Source organism: Falco biarmicus, chromosome 7 (assembly GCF_023638135.1).
Source record: "Falco biarmicus isolate bFalBia1 chromosome 7, bFalBia1.pri, whole genome shotgun sequence".
NCBI classification, from domain to species: Eukaryota; Metazoa; Chordata; class Aves; order Falconiformes; family Falconidae; genus Falco; species Falco biarmicus.
The window spans coordinates 34,924,836-34,947,033 of NC_079294.1; the positions used below are offsets into that span (position 1 = coordinate 34,924,836).

General features: G+C 43.5%; 1 protein-coding gene across 2 annotated transcripts in view; it reads right to left on the bottom strand.

Annotated features, from left to right (window-relative positions):
- The window catches only part of CCDC85C (coiled-coil domain containing 85C), a 116,242-nt gene that overhangs the window by 25,738 nt on the left and 68,306 nt on the right, over positions 1–22,198 (bottom strand). The window contains exons 2-3 of one of the 2 annotated variants that reach the window (XM_056347209.1): positions 20,590–20,666; positions 4,019–4,120 (exon numbers count right to left, since the gene is read on the bottom strand). In XM_056347209.1, coding sequence (XP_056203184.1) covers positions 4,019–4,120; positions 20,590–20,666 — 179 coding nt within the window. Of the gene's footprint in view, positions 1–4,018; positions 4,124–20,589; positions 20,667–22,198 lie in introns of both variants that reach the window. The other variant, XM_056347208.1, reaches the window with a different exon arrangement.

Genomic DNA, 22,198 nt, shown 5'->3' on the forward strand with positions numbered 1-22,198 from the left:
CTGACACTGTGTGGACAACTCCACTGCCCAGTCTTCGCTCATTATTTGATTAATGCTGGAGAAAGCCCATGAGAGAAACAAGTGAACTCTCCAGCAACACTATACTGTTCCAAAAATTAAACATTGCCTTTTAGTGTCCACCCCTGGAGGATCCTGGAGCACTTAATGCTATTTAGCTTAGTGATAAAGAACTGCCTGAAAACCATACTGTGGAATGGGTGATTTCCCACCCAATTCCTTCAAGGGAAATATTGAGGCACAGAGAGGTGAAAAGAAGGTATTGTATGTTTGCAGAAGAGTCCCTCCACGGTGGCAGGCACAGCTCCCAGTCCTGATTCACAGCACTGGGCTGACAGGGCTCCTCCTGCCCCTGCAATGGCAATTACCCAAAACCACCATTATTCTCCTAAAACTCTCAGTGTTACTGAAATGCAATTTCAACCTCACTAACCAGAGGTGAGACCGTATGACTGGGCAGTCCAGACTCCTTGGACAATGCCAACAAACAAAACTGGGAGTTGGTAACTCCCACCTGGTACTCCAGAAAAGCTCTGAGCTGGAAGAGTTTCCAGGACAGGCTGAGCATCACCTTCTCTGTGCAGTCCAGCCACACACCTAAGACCCCCCAGCGTTACTCCTGCAACAGCTTCCTGCAGTAAATGGCAGGGCTGCTAATCTGAGCCATCCCAAGTGCTGCCGCATCCACATGGCAGAGCCACAAAGGGAACAGGTGCAGTGCAGGTAAGACGTGAACGCAACGTGGGTGAAAATATCTCCTCTAGTTTTGGGATCACTTCCATTGCTGACACCCAGCGTGCTGGTTTTGGCTGAGATGGAGTTAATTTTCTTCACAGTAGCTAGTATGGTGCTATGTTTTGGATTTGTGCTGAAGACTGTGCATAACGCAGGGATGGTTTTGTTAGTGCTGAGCAGGGCTTACCCAGAGCCAAAACTTTTTCTGCTCCTCACCCCACCCCACCAGCAAGCAGGCTGGGGGTGCACAAGATGTTGGGAGGGGACACAGCGGGGACAGCTGACCCCAACTGACCCAAGGGATATTCCATACCATATGACGTCATGCTGAGTATATATAAGCTGGAGGAAGAAGAAGGAAGGGTGGGGACATTCGGGGTTACAGCGTTTGTCTTCCACGTAACTGTTATGCATGATGGAGCCCTGTTCTCCTGGAGATGGCTGAACACCTGCCTGCCGATGGGAAGTGGTGAATGAATGCCTTGCTTTGCTTTGCTTGCATGCACGGCTCTTGCTTTACCTATTAAACCATCTTTATCTCAACCCATGAGTTTTCTCACTTTTACCCTTCTGATTGCCTCAATCATCCCACTGTGGGGGGAGAGAGCGGCTGTGTGGGGCTTAGTTGCCAGCTGGAGTTAAACCACGACACCCAGGCACCAGACTGGCCACTGGGTCCTCAGCAGTGCACTGCTTGCAGGTACCTCAAAGTCATCTCCCATGCCTGGGACATCATCTGATTCAAGGCTGAGCAGGTCTGGAGGCTGCCAGTGATGGGAAAGATCAAGCCTGCCCAACCAGCCTGCCCCTCTCATCCCAGGGGAACAGCAGGTCCCACAAGAAGCTGCTTGTTGCCACCTCCTCTCAAGCCTCACTCAGAGCCTGAGCCCGAGGGAATCACCCTCACCTGCCAGAGGACACAGGAGCCTCCGGTACACCATGAGATGACTCTGGTTTGCAGTTCCCAGGGCTGGGGAGTCTGAACAGCCTGCTGTCAGTTCGAGCTAACATACGTGTCACACCTTCCCTTGCAATGGCCAGGGGCTTGTAGGTCAGAACTAACCCCCTGCGACTGCTCTTCTTGGATATTTGGTAACCGTTGCAGAACACAGAGCAAACCTATAATTCACCATCTCCATGACACACCACTGACTAAACCGTGCGCAGATCACAGTTTTGAGTGTCTTTTGGTTCTGCATCTTGAGCGTGCACTGGGTTCCGTGATCCAGGATCCATTAGAAACACCAAACTGTTTCATTAACTGAGGTACGTCAGGGCCACGGCGAGCTGGAGTGATGCCTATGTGCAAACTGTGTGACAGTGAGGGATGTGCTGAGGAGCTTTCCCAAAGAGTTGCACAGGCGGTGACGATGATGAAACCCTGAATGGATGTGACAGCTTTGGAGCCAACACCAACTGTCCATCACTCACCCACGTGAAGCCTGTGCAGGCACAAGGAGGAATGATTTCTCACAAACTCACACCTGCTGTCAAACAAAAAGGCTGCAGAGAAAGTCTGGTACATCTAACTGTCCACTTTCTGGGAAGTGCCTGAGACATTCCAAGACATCTGCATGGATTTGTGACTGTTATCCTTCGCCACAAAAATAATATATCGTGTCAAGCCAAAAACCAAAGAGATTTTGGCAGGAATAAGTAAATGAATGGCTACGCAAGTATCCCAGACGACATGGATCTGGTTCCAGATCTGGCTTTGTTTTTTCTCCACCAACTTCCCACAGAGAAGGCAGAACACAGCCAGGGTGACAGATGAAGGTGAGTGTCATGCAGCATCCTGGCCTCTCCATAAAAGCCAGGTGCCACCTCTTCCTTGAGGAGGAGGGAAAGCAGGGACAAGGGGCCAGGAAGGGCTCCAGCAGGCAGCACCGTCTGCCACCAGCCCTCACAAACTCGGTGAGCTGCAGGGGCCAACGCTCAGGCAGTGAAGTCTCCTGCTGGTTCCCAGCCCAGGCACAGCTCCTCTGCAGAAAGCTGCCAGCCATATCCCAGCCTGACCCACAAGACAATGTGTGTAAAAATGTGTGTAGCGGCACTCCTTGGGGCAACCAGCACAGGCTGACTGCATGTCCTCCACCTGCAACCAACCTGGGGTCAAAAGCCTGAGCACAAGGGAAGCAAAGTAAAATCTCCAGAACCACAAGGCACCAGCACAGCCAGACATCTCCAGATTCATACCTGTCTGCCCTCCTTATAGAGTCTCCTGACTTTATATATGAGGCACAAAGTTAGAAAAGTGGATATTCAGCCACAGTCTTCTATTTCATTTGCATGGGTTTGTCCCTTTTTTTTGGCTGGAGGACTTCCATCCATTCTGCAGTTCAGCAGGGGTAGAAAGGGGCTTTGCTTTCACATGGGAGTTTCATTTAAATTATTATTACACCCCTTTTACAGCTCTAAGAGGCACACTAAATCTACAGAATTACTTTCACCCAAGCAGGCAGCCAACGTACAACTGGTCCTACAGCACCTGTACCTGCAGCTCTGCTGCCCAGAAGATGCAGGGTGGCAGGGGGGTCCCCCGCTTGTGCTGCCATCGAGCTTTTGCTCACCCTCATGACACTCGCAGCCCACTCACAGCAGAACTCCCTGACTACATCTACACTCTTCCTGTAACCTGGAAAACGATGTCCCCAAGCAAATGTATTGTTTCAGACAGTCAGGCAAACACCTGGAAGACAATCATCAATGCAGGAGGAACTCGGGCACAGCAGCACAGTATCCATCTTTCACAAGAGGCTTTAATCAAGATTCTCCTGTTATTTGAGAAACAGCAACACAGGCAAATCTTAAGAAACATAAACCTTGTTTGTGAGACAGAAAAACCTGCAATGAAAGTCCTAAGAATTTAACCCCTAAAGCAACCCTGACCATGTGCTGCCAGACACGTGGCAAATCATCTTTTGCCACATCCACAACCAGCTTTTTAGCAGCAGGCATACAGGGCATTTACAAAGCAGGAGCTTCAGGTATAAGAAGACTCACCCTCGCCTTAAAAGATGCACAACAGTGACTGTCAGTTAACTTGTGCTGGGAAGCTGGCGATCCAAACTCAGGTAAAGATCAACGTTTCCAGGGAGTCCCTGTCCTGCCAACAGCTGCAGGTTTCAGTGAGTGTCTGCACCACTAGTTTCAGGGTGAATTCTCAGCTGGGAGAGCTCTCCCATAATCTTCACATGCCCCCCTCCAGCCATGCCCACTCTCAGGGAAACATACGGCTCTGTGTAAGTAAGGAAACATCTCTTACGTTTTGCAGGGCATCTTGATACTGCGGCAGTGACGAAAGCTGTGACTCAGAGTGGTACGGGGACAACCCTTTCCTCAGAGTCCTCAGGTCCCCTGTGCTGGACTGCTGCAAAGACAGTGACAGAAAACAGGACAGTCTGTATTAATGAGAGGAAGGAAAGCTGTGCCCCTTCTGCTGGATTGGCTTTTCCCATGACCGCTTCTGTCCTGTGACCTGTTCCCATTACTTCTCCCTGCAATGGCAGTGACAGTGAACGTCATAATAAAATGCTTTTTCCATGCCCGCACCTGGAAAAAACATTTGCAAGAAGTCGGAGGTGAGCTGTTCAAAGTCTACTCCATTAACTGATACAGCAAGAAGGCATTTTCATTTTACCTAAGTTCCTACATGTTCGTTAAAAACATTTGTTAAGATGCAAATGAAAAAAATATTTTTAAGACTTCAGATTAAATCAAAATCTGCAAAAGAAATCCACCAGAAGCCAGTTTCTAGATTTTTTTTTTTAAAGCAACATAGGCTAATTCATTCACCTGTTTGTGGAAAGCAATGAGAGTTTGTAAACAGTCCTACTGTGATTCCCCTAAGCTTGCAAAATCTGTATGACAGGAAAAGTTTCTTATTTAGTTATAAATCTGCATACACCCACAGGTCTTAAACAAAGTCAAATAAATAAAGGTAGTCTGCATGACCCTGGAAACAAGATAAATACCATCAATAGCCTGCACTCAAAGGGAGAAGCAGCAGCACTGGGTGTCAGGAGTACTGAATAATCTCCCTGGGACAAAGTTTCTGCCTCATGTTATTAGTTTTCTCTGTGATTCTGGAACAGGATAGTCCCAGAACGAGAAGAGCTTCCAATTTATAGAAGTATACCCGTAAAAAGCCAATACACAAGTAGCCAAAATCAAAGGTCTGGAAGAAGATTGTATCTTTTTATTACTGATAAACATCCTCATTAACTTTTCATATTTTTAAGAGCATCAAACAGCGCACTGTCCTCTATCTTAAAGCTATAAGATCATGACCTTTTAGATTTTTATGCTACATTAAGAGTTCTGACTTGCATTTGCTGCAGAAATGACGTTTTCTACTTCAAAAGAACCCAGGAAAAAACCACTGGTGCAATAAAATTTAAAAGGAAATCTCATAAATCAGCTCAACTGTATATAAAACCCCCTCAGCAACCCCAAAGGCCTGACCATAACAGACTTTGGGGACTGTTCTTACTCTCATTTAGCAGAGAAGAATTGGTGCATTCAAAGTGGATACATCATTTTCTATCAGTGTTAGAAACATTTATTCATAGCTACCTACATGGCCTGCTTCGGGACATGTTCAGCCTTGGGTTTACTTCAAAATGTTGTTTTCTTAGATAAAAACATCCAGTGTGACCCAGTGCTTTCATAACCATCCTGGCACACTCACCCTATCAACTTTCCCTTTACAAGCTGTGAAGAAAAGGGCAGTTTTCAAGAAAGGCATCATGAGAAATGGATGCTAGTCCTGTATCACCCAACCTGCTGGGAAATGTTGTGCCTCACATGGAGTCAAGTGACATGGAATGACTTCAACCCACTGGATGTATGGGATTCCCTTGAATTTACAAGATGACATCAGAGAAGATCATGGACTATATTTCTTTCGCCTTTTATAGAGTCAGAGACAGAAAGATGAGAAGGAGGTAACTCTTTTCTGAAGCTAAAAGGTGACTGCTGCAAAACTGAGTTTCCCTCCCCATGCCTGGGAGGTATGTACTTTCAAAGGAAGGTTAGCAGGTCACGAAGGAAGATGATGAGAAGATTCTTAGTTCACCGGCATTGTCCCAGGCATGTGGCGTGAAGGGGTCTCTTGATGGTTATCCTGAAAGGATTTTACCCTGGCTGGTTATGCTTCCACTGGCCTGGGGTGTGCAAACTCTTCTTCACCACTGTATGTGCATGGGGGGGGGGGGGGGGGCTGCAGCCTTTTGGAGAGGTCCTGACACCCTGCTACCCACTCCTTCAGCTTGTCAGCTCAGGAGCTCACCCACCCTTCCCTGACATCTGTAATAAATGAGCACTTGCATGGGTGAGGGAAAAGCAGAATAAAACAGCAAAGTGAAAATGTGAGCTTGTAGCTTTGTGGTGGAGACCCCAGAAGTCACAGCCAGAAGGATGCACGCTGCCTCGCCAGTGTTTAGAGGCCCCGCATTGCTCAGACTTTTGCAAACGGTGTTGAGACTTGCAAGATGCAATGTGCTTATTGGGTACCGGGAGTGTAGAAATAGGCACGAGAACGAGAGATTTGGTGGACATTTGTCTGCCTCCCAGAAACTTGTTCTCTTGCTCTGAAATCTGCATGGGTAGGTCTAAATTAGACATAGCATGTGTTTCATCACACTACAGCTTGTCCTCATGGAAAGTCAAAATGCCTCACTCACCAAAGGAATTAAGGCAACCAGACCCAAGTCTAGTCAACACACAATATCTTATTGCTGTGGCTAAAAATACACTGGTTTAAATTGATTTAATTTAACTGCCCTATGCTCCTGCCTGGAGCAAGAGCCTGCATTAATTTCAATTGGGCTTAAATTGGCTGAAACTGTGTTGGTAAATATACAGATACAGTAAAAACTCTGCTCTAACAAGTGTTTGTAATGGATTAGTTCTATTGCTTTTTTTAAGCAAATCTCATTTAAGACAGTGTACTTACTTGTGTGTGACAAAACTATTGTTAGGTTGTTTCAGTGACTGCTGATTATGAATCTGACCTAATGCATTAAATTTGATGGAAAGATTCCCACTGAGTTCAATGAACATCAAAACAAGCTCTTTAATTAAAGAAAAAAAGGAAACAAAAAATAAAAGGCAAAGAAAGAGAAAAGACATCTAAGAAATAAAAATGTCAAACAGACATCTATCCAGAAGAGAAACAAGGTATTTAGGGGATGGGGTGGGTTTGATAGGGCAAGAAGAGCCTTCATCTGCCATTATTGTTAATACATCCATGGTGGAGATAGCCAAAGAACCACTTTTTCCTATCACTGTCAGCCATAAAGCCAGTCCCTTTCACAAGCTCTCCACTCAGTGTAATTTACCTTCTATGTTTGCCAGAATGTTTCAAAATGTGTCTTACTCTGATTATTTTTACAATAGCCTACCACCAGTCACAGTTCTGCACTAAAAGCAAATGTGGAATTCTCCACCATAGAAGAAAAAACTGCTGCTTCTTCCTTTTTTAAATTAAAATCGTGCACTGACACATATTCATCAGACCTCCCTAAATATTTACGCATTCATTGGGCTTTGCTATCAGTATTAGAGTTAACCAGGAAAGAAAGTGAATCCCTCATTAAAAAGCAATATGACTAATGATGCATCAGAATGAGCAGCCATTACTCCACTTAAACCTAAATTAAAAATCCTGGTATTTGCATTGTCAATTCACTCACAAAATGAAATCTCTTATTACCTTACCCAATTTTCATTACTGAGATGTAAGTGGATCCCAAATTGCTTTTCTAGTCAGAATGGCATTTTAAAAGTACAACCCCTGATCATCTCTGTTCATCATCATTGTTGAAGATTATCTCAATTAATAGGCAACATGTCTATAATAAATTACCCTTCAGGTAAAATCACTTCACATTTCTGGAGTTTCAAGGAATTTATCAGCACAGTCATTTCAATCTGAACTAACACTCCATGGCAAAGTGCTGTTTCGACTGAACTTTTATTGGGAATGTTTCCTAAGCTAAGGAACAGAAAGAGAGGGTGGGACACAGAAAAGGAGACTCATAGTCAGTCGCTACTTAACCTGATCAAATTTAAAACTTTCATAATCTGAAATACACTTGTCCCCAGCAAACAACTGGCCATTGACTACTCCGCAGTAACTCTTGCTCTTTTACAGTGATTTTTTTTCAAACACTAGTTTCATCCAAATGTTGTTAAAAAAAAGGGAACAGGAAAGGAAACAGAGAAAAAGAAAGCATCTCCTGACTTTGACAGTGGTATTGAAGTGCGAGACCTCCCATAGATCTAACTCAGCATCACTCTACGTGGTGTTCCCTCCCCTTACAGCTGACAAGCCTGGGGACAAGCCTGGAGATCCAACACTTTCACCTTCTGTGCAACCTGTGCTACACAGTTCCAAAGCTGACAGCTCCGCAGTGGTTACTCAGACACAGTAACTCTTCATTATCTGGAAATAATGACATTTATTGCTAAATTTTTCAGCTAGGTAGAACCTGAAGTGACCGTGGACGATACTGTTCTTGGACCAAAGCCCGAGGTCTTTGCCAGCCTTGTTATGGAAGAAATGGACCTAGACATGCTCCTCCTGGCAGGAAAGGGAGTTCTGTCTACTTATATCCATAATAAAAGAACAGGACCAACAAATCAGGGGGTTAGTAAAAACGGACTGCAAACTCAAGTGTTTCTCTATCTAGAAACCAGAAATAATTTGGCTATGAACATGGGTGGAAAGTGGTAAATATTTTCCACAAAAAATAATGTATCATTTCAGTTTCTATCTCAAGTATATAAAGTCTTGGTGCTTACTAAAGCCTAAAATTATATTAAAAACAAACAAAAAATATATTAGCAAATACTTGTTCCTATTAAAGCTTTCTGTCCTGCTAGCAGGGAGAAGAAATGGTGGCCTCTGACTTTTGACCTGATGTGCTGAGTGATTCAATTTGAAAATAACACAAATAACACAAGAAGATGGATGGTGTTTGCAGCATTTTAAGGTCAAAGTGCTACAAAGAAACATTTCTTTTCTTTTCCGTTTCTGTCCAGTAAAGTCGGATCAGTGCTGTGGCCACGTTGAACCAATTGTGAAGATAAAGTGTTGAAAACTTATGGACAAGTTAGACAAATTATCTTTTCTGTTACCCTTCAGTGTTGCTCTGCTGGAAGGGAGAAAAAAGGCGACAAGGATTTAATTCTGAAATACTCTGATGTAACAAAATGGACCATTCTTAACATAAATTACAGAAAGACCAAAATTTACTTGACAGATATTTCTCAGCATTTATGAAAGAGATTAGCAAAAAAACAGAACAATTTCAATTAGAATTATGCACTGAAGTGACCGAGAAAAATTAAAAAGCAACACTGTCAGCTTCCAGTAATTCATGAATTAGCATTCAAAACAGTTGTTACATAAGTAGCCTTCAATTGAAAACACTATTTTCTCCTTTCGCCTAAGTTGTAACAGCTGAAGGCTGAACGGAGGCTAAAAAAAAATAATATAAAAATAATTAATCATAAATGATCAGTTTGACCCCATGCCCTGCAGAAATATTACAGCCTTTACGAAGGGTCACAGCTTCCCTTCTCCCCACAGGCTGCAGGGTCACCCTGGAGCAATCTGGGTGTCTACACAAGGGTATCCCATGCCTGAGCATTTCCCAGGCACCTGCCAAGGCTTGGCAGATGTGGCACCGAGGCTTGGCAGATGTGGCAAGAGCTGCTGCAGACCTATAACCTTCTGCTGCACGGCGGGAGCCAGGAGGGACAGCCCTGGTGGCACCTGATGACTATGTCTGAGCACCTGAGATGCTGCTCTCTTCACCTCTTTGTAACTCATTTATAACCTCCTGCACTGTGAAAGCTTCCTCTCCTGGTCCACATGCCATTAAAAAAAAAAACACACCACAAACCAATCACCAATTTGATGGCCAGGAGTCCTACAAAGCTCCTTTTTGTTTACCTCTGGGAAGTCCCTTTATAAAGGGATGGAAAAATGTGTTCAGAATGAAGAGGAGAATCAAGCATACGTGAGTCACCGACAGCAGACTTCCCAGAGGACTGTCATTTTGGAGGCTTTATAATAATCAGCTTCATTTTCCTACAACGCAGACCCACTGGCACTAAGCTCAAGAGACAGCAGATTATACACCGCACCACTTAAATGTGTTAATATTATATCTGCTATTCAACATAACTTTAGAAGAAATTATGTATCTTAACATGAAATGCAACTAGATGGAAAGGAATACCGTGAGGAATTCACTACTGGCAACAGAAGATACCCTTATTGACACCAGCTCAGAAGATTTACTTCGGACAAATGAATATGCCACACCATCACCCAGCCCTCGAAGAGACAAGCAATTTCCATTTTTTAGTGGCTATCCACCGTTTTACAAATCACAGGATTCCCTTTAGCTGTCATTTAAATACCAGGGTGAACCTGGACCTTAGCAACAGGGCAAGGGCATCCCACTCTGACCATGTAAGCCCATAAGAATTCGGGCTTATGATTTGAGTAATTCTCTATATGGAAAAAATGTATTCTTACTTCATATTCTAGTTTTATCCCAGAAATCTTGGATGTCAGATGGAAAACTCTGCTGAGACCTTGGCTTTGATCACACATATTTGTGAACAGAAAAAGGAGAAAGGTTTTATTTCAGCCCACTGGGTCAGGCTGCCTTCACCTTTATGGACTCTTGTACTGCCCATTACCTGAATTACTTGCCTGTCACTGTAATATAAATTCTTAAACCTACCGGCAACAATTTCCTAAACCATAATTGCTCCAGTAATTGAAACTGCCTCAATTTTGACACTCAACAACCCACTGTTTGCAACTGCGTAATTAAACGGAAGGCTTAGTCAAAATCTTTTCCTGTTATTTCCTGCAGCAAATCAGCTGAAAGTACCAACTTCTCTTCAGGTAGGTAAACGGCTTTGATTTGAAGTTGGTCAAGATACTACTAACCGGTGCCTTTTACACAAGTACAGGAGGGAAATAAAAAATAATTAGGGGGATATTGAATACATTCAAACGATTAAAAAATGGAAATCACCAACATTAGCATGTGAAAGAACAAGCAATCAGAGCCCCAAAGAACCAGCAGCAATATTAAAAGCAGCCCACAGATCCAAGGAGCTGTTTGCAGATGCATTAGCTCTCTCTACCTTAGTGAATTTTCGTGGCAAGCTGTTGCAGTCAGCCAGCTAGAAGGGAACAGAAGAACATTATATATTTGGAAACTTAACAGAAAAAAGTTATCACCTTGGAAAAAAACTACCTTTACCACAGATCGAACTAAGCTGGTCTTACATGCAGCACTTGACAAGATAATATTATTATTTGAACTTTAACCCCTTTTCCCATATTAAATGAATGAAGTCTTGCACAACCTATTATTATCTGCACAAATATTAACAACTTACTTTCCCGATTTAGAGCATGGTGACCCCACAAACAGTTGATAAAGCTTGATCACCTTACTCTTCTTCATAACTACAGATATTTTACCATACCCCCAGAGTTCAACAGCACTATCAGAACACACCACGCTGTAAGAATGACCTGGCCCAAGATATCCTCAGTAAGTCCAGCAGAGCAGTGATATTTTGCTGAGGTAAAGCAAAGCAGAAACACATCTCAAATAACATGAATGAGATGCTGCAAAGCACCTGCCTTGTGCAGCTCTCGTACGGGCAGCAGGGCAACAGCTCTGGTTTCTCTTGACCTCAGCACCACACACGCAACTTTGTGCCCCAGTGAACATCCCCTACCACCCAACCTCGCACAAAGATTTCCTTCTTATCTCATTAATCCCTGTTTTAGGGTCTCATGCACCCTAAGTTGAGGGATGGGCAATTTCACTGTGTGAAGCTAGCAAATAATTGAATTAAGGTTCAGTAATTGCAGTTATCACTATAAGACATAGTCAAGCAAAAATAAGCTCAGCAAATCACATATCTGACTTTAAGTATATGTGAAGAGTCCTATTAGCTTCAACAGCTTTTATCAGGCAAGCTGGAAATTACACACATGAGAGTGCAATAAAAAAATCAACGTATTTGATTTTGAAAGAACTCTGCAAATAAGAAAAAAAATTAAGGGATGAGATTAAAACTGTTTAACATCTTCAGTGTCGCGTAATAATATGAGCTTTCTGTAACAGGAGAGATTAAATTCCTTTACACTGGTTCATATCCCACACAGTGCATCCAGGGATCATTCCTTAGACTGGTGACAAAGGCTTTAGAGGATGATGGTCTGCCAAGACACCTGCTCTTCCCATTCCCTCTCCAGTATTCAGCCAGGTCACGAGCACAGCCTCAGCCAGTTTCATCAATAAAGGTATTTTCAGTTGTTCATGTGGAAAACATACAACATTGAGAATGAGGTCCGCAGCCCTGGCACAGCAGCAGCAGCACAGGGAGCTGTAAGGACGCACTTGGATGTTGTGCCATGGCTGGATCTCAGCCATTCGCAAACACAACGCAGGGATGAGCATCGCCACTTCTGCCTGTGCTCTGACTTTGCCCTCATGTCATAAGCTGCATTCATACAAGCTGGAGAGACAAAGCAGCAGATTTTATCTCGTTGCAACAGTGACAACTGGAATTCTCTATTGTCAGGGGAGCTAACACTTTAGGAAAGGCTTAATAAATAGCCAGAGACAGTCAGTAAGAGGCTTAGCAGATTTTGCCATGTAAAACCACTCTTGGAAAAATATTTTTATTAGTATCTCAGTGGGGTACAGGCAATATAAGCAGTGCAAGTTTCAGACCTCTCCATTCTCTGTAGCAACTGAGGTAGGGAACTTCAGTACACTGTTAATATTCAAGAGTGTCTGCATTTTTTTCCTCTTGTTTTAGATCAGCAGAGAAAGATCAACCCCATAACTCAAGGGAGACACAGATAATCAGCTCAAACCAAATTGCAGTATATAATTATAATCACACAACTGGCAGGCTTTGCTCAAGAGAGAATATGGGCTGGCACAGCTGAGATTCAAGCATGACAGCCTATAACCCAAATAGAAATGCAGCTCAGTAGCTAACAAAGCCAAATGGAGCTATAACCATTGACATTTGATGTAGCCGGAGTCTGTAGCCAGCTTGTATGCAATGAGTTTAGGAGTCTCAGACTAACGGAGCCCATCTGTGACTCATTAGCACCAAAACCAGTCTCTTCATTATGGATGTCAATGGAGAAGCTAAGGAATGCTACTCCAGTTCCACCAGGCAAGTAGATGTAGATGTGGAGGTAGTATTAGGCACACAAGTAAACTCACTGGACCATCCCCTGGCATCACTTTTCATTTTCTTATGTCAACTGCATTCCAGGCAACGAGGCCCAAGGGAAGCATCGCACCTCCTCCCAGAAGCTCAGCTACAGCAACGCCGCTGGCACTGCCTTCAAGGCACTCCCCACATCCCACAAAACATGGGAGCTCGGAACGAGGAAGGTTAAGACCTGACCCTCCTCCTCACAAATCAGAAACAGTCCCTTGTAGGCTTTAACTAAAGCTGGGATCAAGCCGGCCAAGGGTTCTGCTGGCCTTCTTTCTCTCTTCTTTTGAACAGTGCTCAGGACAGGATGGACACTCAAGCCCCTCTCTTCTGGAGGACCGCTCAGATGTCCAAAGCTCTCTGCTGAACCAGGTCTCAAAGAGTCAGGAAGAATCGGTTACAGCCACCCTTAACGTCTATGAGACAGTCTGAATATTCTTTAAAAAATCTTCTGTAAAGACTTAGATTTGTGTTTCTGGCTTCATGAAAAGCAAAACAAAACTGAAAGTTTTGTCACAGGCATATAGTTTTGGGTAAAGCCTCCCCCCCCCCCCCCCCAAAAAAAAAAAAAAAAAAAAAAAGCAATGAATGATTAACATGTTTCCATACTTTCCCCTGTTGTTTTCAGGTATCAGACACTGAATTTTTCTTGATCTGGTGTTGAATTTGACATTGAAGTTAATACAAAAAAACTGGTTTTAAAGCCTCTGCAGCTATTGCTGAGCTTCCCCTCACAACATTTTTCAGTCCTTCTTGGACAGACTGATTACTGAGAATCTGTTTACATCAAACCACTCGACATGTTACAAAGACAGAAAATTCTGCTTCTTCATAGCCCTTTCTAACTGCAGTTAAGAGCTTTTTCCCCGACCCTGTCCTCACATACAGAAAAATGGAATCTAGTAAAATTATTACAATGCTGGTTAAGCATAGGATATGACTAATCCCACGTTTCACAGCTGGAGGTTAAATGGAGCCTCATTAAACCCAATGTTCTTTGCTTATCCACAACAGAAACAAATGGGGCATGGCAGAGCTTTGTGTGTGTGCATCCCTCCACACTCACCCTCTTACACAGAAATCCAGCTCCAGTCCTTTGAAAATTTTTGAGTTGTTCAGTTGCAAGAAATTATATGATTGTCTTGAACTCCTGAGCCAATCAATGCTGTATGTTTCTGCCTATCTGTTATTTGACTTCTGGATGCAGAAATTCTTGAATTATATTTCCTAGGGTTTGAGGGAACTCTATTTAATGTGCCAGGTGACATTCTCATAAAATCCCTTGATTCCAGAGTGACAACCTCCAGAACACACAGTACATCATCCAGCCTTCGTTACAAGTTGCGAAAGCTTGTTTCAGTCATTGATCCTGCCTTTTTGATGTGCCACTACCCATGAATAGGAGGCTGAATACCAAGAGAATATTTATTTTGGTAGGTAGCAGCCCAAGATCCTGACGCCTGAAGTCAACAGAAGGAACTTCATTGCCTTTAAGGACTTGAAAGTATTTTGGATGCAAGTCTGAGATACCTTTGAACTGCTCTTACAAAACTGTACCTCTCTTATTTGAGGGGAAACCCCCAACATTTTATTCAATAAATAGATATTGTTTACTTAAATCTCATTCCACTTATTTGATAGCAGATCAGTCAGATCACTCTCATCATTTTAATTCATAAAAGAAGGAGGTGAAATGAAACATGCTTGGACATAGATTGGTTTTACATGCTGTTTCCTTGAAGATTCTGTTGCCACAGCTAAGGAAGCTACTTTGGGGGATTTTCTTAACATTTTTTTCTATTTATGTGGGTAAGCAACGCAATTAGAGGCCTAAATCAGAGTTTGGAGAGTGGTCTCATGAAAGGTCTCATGAGAGAAGGTCTCATGAAAATCTGCTTTACTCCAAAATGCATGGAGTCCTGTAGAAAGTCTCACTATTGACCTGAAAGGAATATTTGGATGCGGCCCCTAATATGTATCTCCTTTTTGATTAGCTAAAATTATTTATGCAGTTAAACTTTTAAACAGCACATTAAAACAGTAATATAGTAACCTAGGGCATGTCCTTTTCAGTATTCTGAATTTAAATGGAGACTGAATGCACTGGGAAAGCTTTCATGTTTGAGTTGCTTTCTATTAAAAAAAAAAAAATCTGATTTCCCTCATGAGACCTTAAATTAAGGCCATTATACTTATCGTCCTCACACACACACAGTAGGTAGACTTTACAGGCTTGTAATTTTGTTCTGCTCCTGGTAAGCACATGCAACACTCCTGGCGCAAGCCACGGCCTCACCACAAACCTCTCAAGCCACAATTCAAGGAGAGGCCCAAACGTTAAGACCCTATAGCAACTCTGAGAACCGAGAAGCAACACCACAAGCAGGAACTGTTAATGGCAGACTTGGCACAAAAGCGACTGATAATAAAACGACCGAGGAAATTGCACTCCGACTCTCCTGGAGCCAGCCAGCACATTGTAGGCAATTTCTTTTTTTTTCCTCCATTCTCCTCTGCTCTTCAGGAAAGGATCTCATGCTCTCCACTGAACAGCATTTACATCTTTGTTCTTTGCAGGACTTACGATTCTCAGGCTCTCCTCAATCCTGGGGGTCCAGTTCCCCCTCATTTTCAGACCAATACGCTAGAAACTGCCTGCTCAGTGCATGTTTGTGCCTAGTTCACAAACTCAACAATTTGAGAAGAATTGAGGCAGCCTGTAGGCGCTCTTACCATGGAAGCTCCTAGCACCAAAACCTCAGCTCTGTTTTAATACCAGGGTCTACAAGCATTATTTACTATCATTTTACTATCTGTACAGCTGCAGCCTTCTTTTAATTCAGGTTAAGCACGCAGTTTCTTAAAAGTAAGACTATGCACACTTTTCACGACCTTCCAGGGATGCTCTAGAGATCTTCCAGGAATACTCTAAACCCCAAGCAGCTAGCAGGCAGATACTGAAAATGTTGTGAAGGGCTGGTAATAGAATTTTATTTGGCAATTTTAATTAAATACTCTGATGTTCCTCAGAACTCCCAAGGGTTGTCCGCTCCCTAGAGAAGAATTTTTTGTATTTCTGCTCTGCACTAGGGGAGCTGAAATTTTCCCTGAAAGATGCACGAGGACCTCACTGTCAAACATCCAGTTACTCAGAGTCCCGCCTGCCCGATACCTGTGCTCTGTTCAAAGCTGAGCTTTTTGAAACAAAGGTGTGCAACATGCCCTGGGCATCTTTGAGTAGGAAAATCCCTCTGGCATTCCTGTTCTGAAGGAAAAAGCCAGACACAGCTCAGCAGAGATTATAAGCCAAAAGAAGTCCTGACAGCCAGCCCATGGTGCACAGGACATACTTATAAGGAGAGAGAACAGAGTCCACAAAGCCTATGAACTTCAGTTTTAGTTGTAAGTACCCAATCTTTGCCATTGTACAGAATGAGCTGAAAATGCAAAATCACATGAAAGAATGACCAGAAGTTTGTCAATGTTATTATCTCTAAAATGTATGCATTAGTTACAAAACTGACCAGTATTGACCTTTGGAGCTCCCAAGCTCATAAACATAGGTTTTGCTAATCTTGAAGGGAAAGGGTGTAATTACAAATTCATTTTTAGTTTAAAGGGAAGCATGAGGTGGGTTAAGGGGGTTATTTTCTGCTTGGACACTTTCAGCTCAGAGGAAAGAAATGTGATCTCTCATCCCAGGGATTATATCTTAGTAATATGGAAGGTATCCACCCGCATGTAGTCAGCCAGACACTGCAAAAGAGAGGTTAACGCAAGCTCTCCTGGGCACTCCCCACAATGACACAGAGGAAAAACAGGACTTCTCCCACATGATGTTGCACAGATTAATCGCGTGCACGCAGCAGAAATTAGTGCACGTCTTCCCTAGAGAATTTGAGACTATAAAAGTGATGCCTGTGAAGCTATCCAAAGCCAACACCCAACATTCCTCAGAACTGACACTCATCGTCTTTACACCTCAACTAAAACTTCCAGAAACCAGCTACGCTTTGTGAGAAAGGCTGACACCATCAACTCCAGGACGCTGAGGTCCCCACCTGCTCTGTGGGGTCTTGGCCATTGTGGTTACACCACAGACACCTACCAGTACCAGTGAGCAGGCATCGAGGAGCCTTTTCTGGTAGTGGCATTTGCTACAGCATCTCCCCAGCCAATACAAACCAGGGCAACAAAAGCTGTGTGTTGTCAGAATTGCTGCCAAGGATTTTGCCAGTGCAGCAATGCCATCCAAGAGCATGACTTCTTAGTTAATGCAGCCACACCAGCGAAACACTACAGTGTAAACCTGAGTCAAAGAAAGGTATAAAACTGGAGTCATTTCTCCTCAGAGAAAGGAGAATGGGAAGAGTGATGATCACTGATGTGTTAGCAATGTCAGAAGCAGCTCATTTCTCAACTGGAAATACACATCTCCTTCCCTAGAAAGCAAAAGAAGAAGTCAAAACCAAAAAATCCATATACAGCTATCATAAATAACATCCACTTCTCCATTTACTTTCCTCCCACTGCAAAGGGTGACTTGTGAGATGGTACTTCTCGATCTCCCAAGGGGAGAAAGAGCTCTCTCCATTAACCTGTTCAAATGAGTCTCACCAGAAAAAGAGAACTGTGAATCCCAGCACACCTGTGCTGCAGGTAACACGTACAGCGCAGAGTGGCTGTCTCAGCATGGGCTGGGGACCCCTCGCCTCCCCCACCGAGATTTTCTTCCAAAGTGCTTATGGTGAAAGGAGATGTTGGGAAACAAAAGAAAAAGCGCAGGCTGGGGACCTCTGCATCAACTTAATTCCATGCCTGACGACGATACAAAGACACGACCTCTCAGCATTAGCTTCACACCCCAGATGCCGAAGCAGATAAAGCAACAAATCTCGCTCAGGATGCACTGGCTACCAAAGGGGCATTGTGTCACTGGCCACTGTAATACAAATCCTCCCGTAAAGCTTGCAATAGCATTTGCAACCCCAGCCTTCTCAGGTTTCTCTGGATGAAGCACTATTTCAGCTCTATGTTTAGCACTTGGAGCAAAGCCAGGAAGACTTCCATAACCAGCGCTGATTTGTTAATCCCTTAATGCACAGGCACTGTTTGTTACTTAGGACGTCAGGTTTCATCACTCCTCAGCACACTGGTGATAGAACTTCTTGACACTAGGCTGCAAATATTATTGCAATGTCGATACTCCCAGGGAGAAAGCCAAGCCGAGTTAAAATGTGACTTTGGTGTTGACAAGCCAGTTTGGCGTTACGGAGTTCAAATGGCCAGGATCACCTGGCAACTTTAAAAACAGGAGAAAGTTTGCCAGGATCCTTTTTGACTAGAGTCTTATCCCAAGATCCGCATGGTAACAGCTAAACACTTTCCAATCAGATGAAGCAAGTAAGCATGTAGTAAGTGGATTATACATTTCTGGGAAAGTGCTAGGAGCAACACCTACATACGTGTGTGAGTTTGTACCTATACAGATTTTCCTCATCGTTCCCATTAAAAGAGAAAAAAATGCCAATTAGGTTTGTAGCATGACAGATATGGAGGTGATGCAGTCCACTATTGCCAGGGAGTTCACCCTGACCATGGCAACTTCAACACCTCTGGGCTCCCTAAGGAGAAATGTCTCCCTGCTTACGGTAAAAAGAGGCATTTTCTGAGCAAGATCTAAAATACGTCCGTTCCCGGTCTTTTTGGAGGGCCACTAAGACATTGCACAGGGGCTGCACAGAACTTCACAGCCAGGCTGGCATCAGTGCCTGCCGCTGCCCGGGAGGTGGCTGGCCTTCTCCAGAGCACAGAGCTATTTTAAGATCACTTGTCTCCCTGGATTCAAACATTTGTAGTGACACAGCCTGAAAGGTGAGGACACCTGAGGACAGCTGTGCACATGGAGGAAAAGGCACAGCCTTCCCACCCAGTACAGCACGAAGGTGAAAGGCTGCTGCATGGGGCTGCTTCAGGCTCACGCACCCTGAGACTAACTGGGCTTCATCCTCCTGATGCACTAAGCTCAGGCAGTTATTCAGCCCCTATTAATTTACCACCCATTAATTAACAACCACTTTTTTTTGACCTCATAATGTAGATCCAATGGAGTAATGTGCTTGGCTGTGGTAGGATGAAGCTGGGCCAAGGGCACATTGAGCCCATCCCTGAATCCATGCGCATCCCAACTGCCCAAGCACAGCCCATCTGCTTATCTTATCAATAATTCCAATTAAACAGCGCCGAGGTTTCGACCGCCACCAACTCACTCATGGGTTGGGAGAAAGACAGGGGGAGTTAAAATTAAATTAGCAATTGATTAATATATGAAGCCACTCAGTAGCTGTTGACTACCCTTTTGGGGTTTTAACCCTCTGGTGCCCTGTGAGTTTGGTTTCATGGCTAGCAATGCCAATGAATACACTGGAAATTTGGGGTAGTCTTTCAAAAAAGCTCAGTCAGGTCAAAATGTGTATTTCAGTAAAAATAAGGTTTGACAAAATTATTTGAATGACATTTCAGTAAGCACAGACCCTTTTTTTTTTCCTGTTTGAACAGGAACATTTTAGAAACGTGTGATCCTGAAGCAGTCTATTTTCAGACTTGGTGAAATGCAAAGAACAGCACAACATAAACTGGCAAAAAGGTATTTTAAAAAATAATTAGGAGAGTTTTTTTTTATTTCTAGTCCTTATAATTGGAAAGAATCTGGAACACAGTGACTGTGAAACTTGGTGCTTGAAGTAAGAAGCAAAGTATAGAAAAAACCCTTTAAAATGCCAGGGAGGTAGAACATACAACAGTGAAAGGATATAAAGAACAAGAGAAAAAGGGTAACTTCCAGTGGTTTAAATAGACAGTGCTTCACTGAATTCAGCAACGTTGCCCGTTTACACCAAGTGCTGTGCTTTACAGGGGATCCAGGGGACATAGCAGACAGAATGACTGTTTTTCCGCTGCTTGACATTGCTATATACAGATAGATATGTATCAGGAGTGATCAAAAACCCAGTGGCACACAGAGTAGACTTTGAAGGGCAGATGTAAGCAAAAAATGCCAGTTTAGAGACGTCTGTTCAGTTTTAAGCAAGATCTCAAACAAAAGCTGGGAGCCAGCACTGCACAAAACTATTCTCAAGGTTGTCCTTTGACTACAGCCTCCTCTTTTAACAAGATAAAAGTCAATGTAAATGGGCAAGCAAGACAAAATCCTACAGCAACTGCACAGACAGCACTGGAACCTTGCAGCGCCACCGAGAGCAACAGTGGATCAACATGTTCTGCAGGGATGTGTTAATGTATTTCTGAACCACAGGCAGACACTAACAGGGAGCTTACTTTTTTTTTTTTCTCCCTTTTTTTATTTAACAGAAGGAGACCAAATTCTATCGGAGGGCAGTTGATATGAAGAGACCATTATGCTCTTGCCCTGGTAGGGTGCCTACCAAAAGCCCTTCTGTATTCAAGTGGGCAGTCAGACACAACTCTGTATAGCAAGAAAAGGACCAAGCCACATTAATATCTATTAGGCAACAAAAAACCTACCTGGGAAAGAAGCTTGTTGTCATCCTCCAGCAGTTTCACTTTTGTTTCAAGTTGCCTGATATAGTTGGAAGATGTATCTTTAGGAAAAGAGAAAAAATACATATAAGCTTCTTGTGTTTCAGGCAAGTCTGTCAGACAGCAATATGTTCTCTCACTCCATGGAAGGCAAGTTTAGGAAAGACCTAATGAGTAAAACCCCAAGCGTATACAGTAAGGAGGGGATTCTGCCAAAAGCTTTTTTCACTAAAATGTTGAGATTCAGCAACAGCAATCTCTTCTGCGAATCTGTATCAGGGCCACCAGGTTGGGGAATGGGGGGTACAGAAGGAAAGTGAAGTTGAAATATTGTGACACATAATTTTGTAAAAGTAATTTCCTAGTTTTGAGAGCCACTGTCATTCATCTACAATGCACCAAAACAACAACAGAACAAAACGTTTCCTTTTACATTTGAATAAACAACCCCTCCACACTCGTGCCTTTTTCTTTCAAAAACAACCGAAAAACTCACAAAAATAAGCTACTGGCACAGCCCCACAATACGGTCACTGCCACAACTCCCAGTGCTGTAAAAGGGGAAGAAGTGCATACAGCAAGGTCACAGAGCTGCAGCATGCATGCAGCCTGACGTACACAGCTACCTACCCAGGTCATCTCTTTTTCTAGTGGAAGGATGTGACACTAAACAGAAAAATACCAGGACAATAAAATACAGAACACCCTCACATAAAAATGTAACATTCGAACCGGAGAATGTAATGGCCAGTTTACCACTGCAACACTAGATAGGGTGACCTGCTGTAGAAGATAACTTGCTGGAGAGCTCTGTGGGTGGCTTACTGCTCTTCAAAACATCTGGATTTTGTTTAGGAACATGCTTTGAAGCAACATTTTTGCAAATTTTGCAGGGAGGAAAATAGAGGAACCTGGGAAAACCTTTCCTCCGTTGTCATTATATCATAGCAGTTTGCAATAGTTCCTTCCATCCACCTGGATGTCTGCATAATTTCTCTTCCACTTGCAATTTTGGTAGCAGAGGCTGTGAGTTGTAACAGCAGGAGGAAAAGAGTTTTGCAGCTTAAGCATATGAAAAAACCCAAGCATTTCCTGCACTGCTAAAAGGCCTCTGCAGAATCAAATTATATTTTACCTCGTTTAATTTATTGTGGCATGACTGCAAAAGTCACTATTCAATCACAGGACTTTTCGCTAAGCATGAGTTGGTGAGGAACCAGGTGTGTTAATGCAACCATGCCGACACCGGCCGGTGTGCGCTGAGGACCGCCAGCACCTTTCAGGATCAGCCCTGCCATGGTTAGCAGGCACCACTGGCTGCATTTCTGCACCCACAAACATATGCCCATGCACACATGTAAGGATTAAGCTGGCTCTGCGCTGAACAGTTTATCCTTGCCTTTGCTGGTAGCTGCCAAACACACTTGGTGCAAGCCTGAATGCCATTTCTTGGCCACTCTGGGGGCAGCTTAGCAGAAGAGCTAGCCTGCAAGCTACAGCTAATCACTGAGAGTGCTTTGACCATTCAAGAGAAAAATTGGAATATGCTTGAAAAAGTGCTGCCACAGACAAGTGCCAAACCGCACATAAAGGA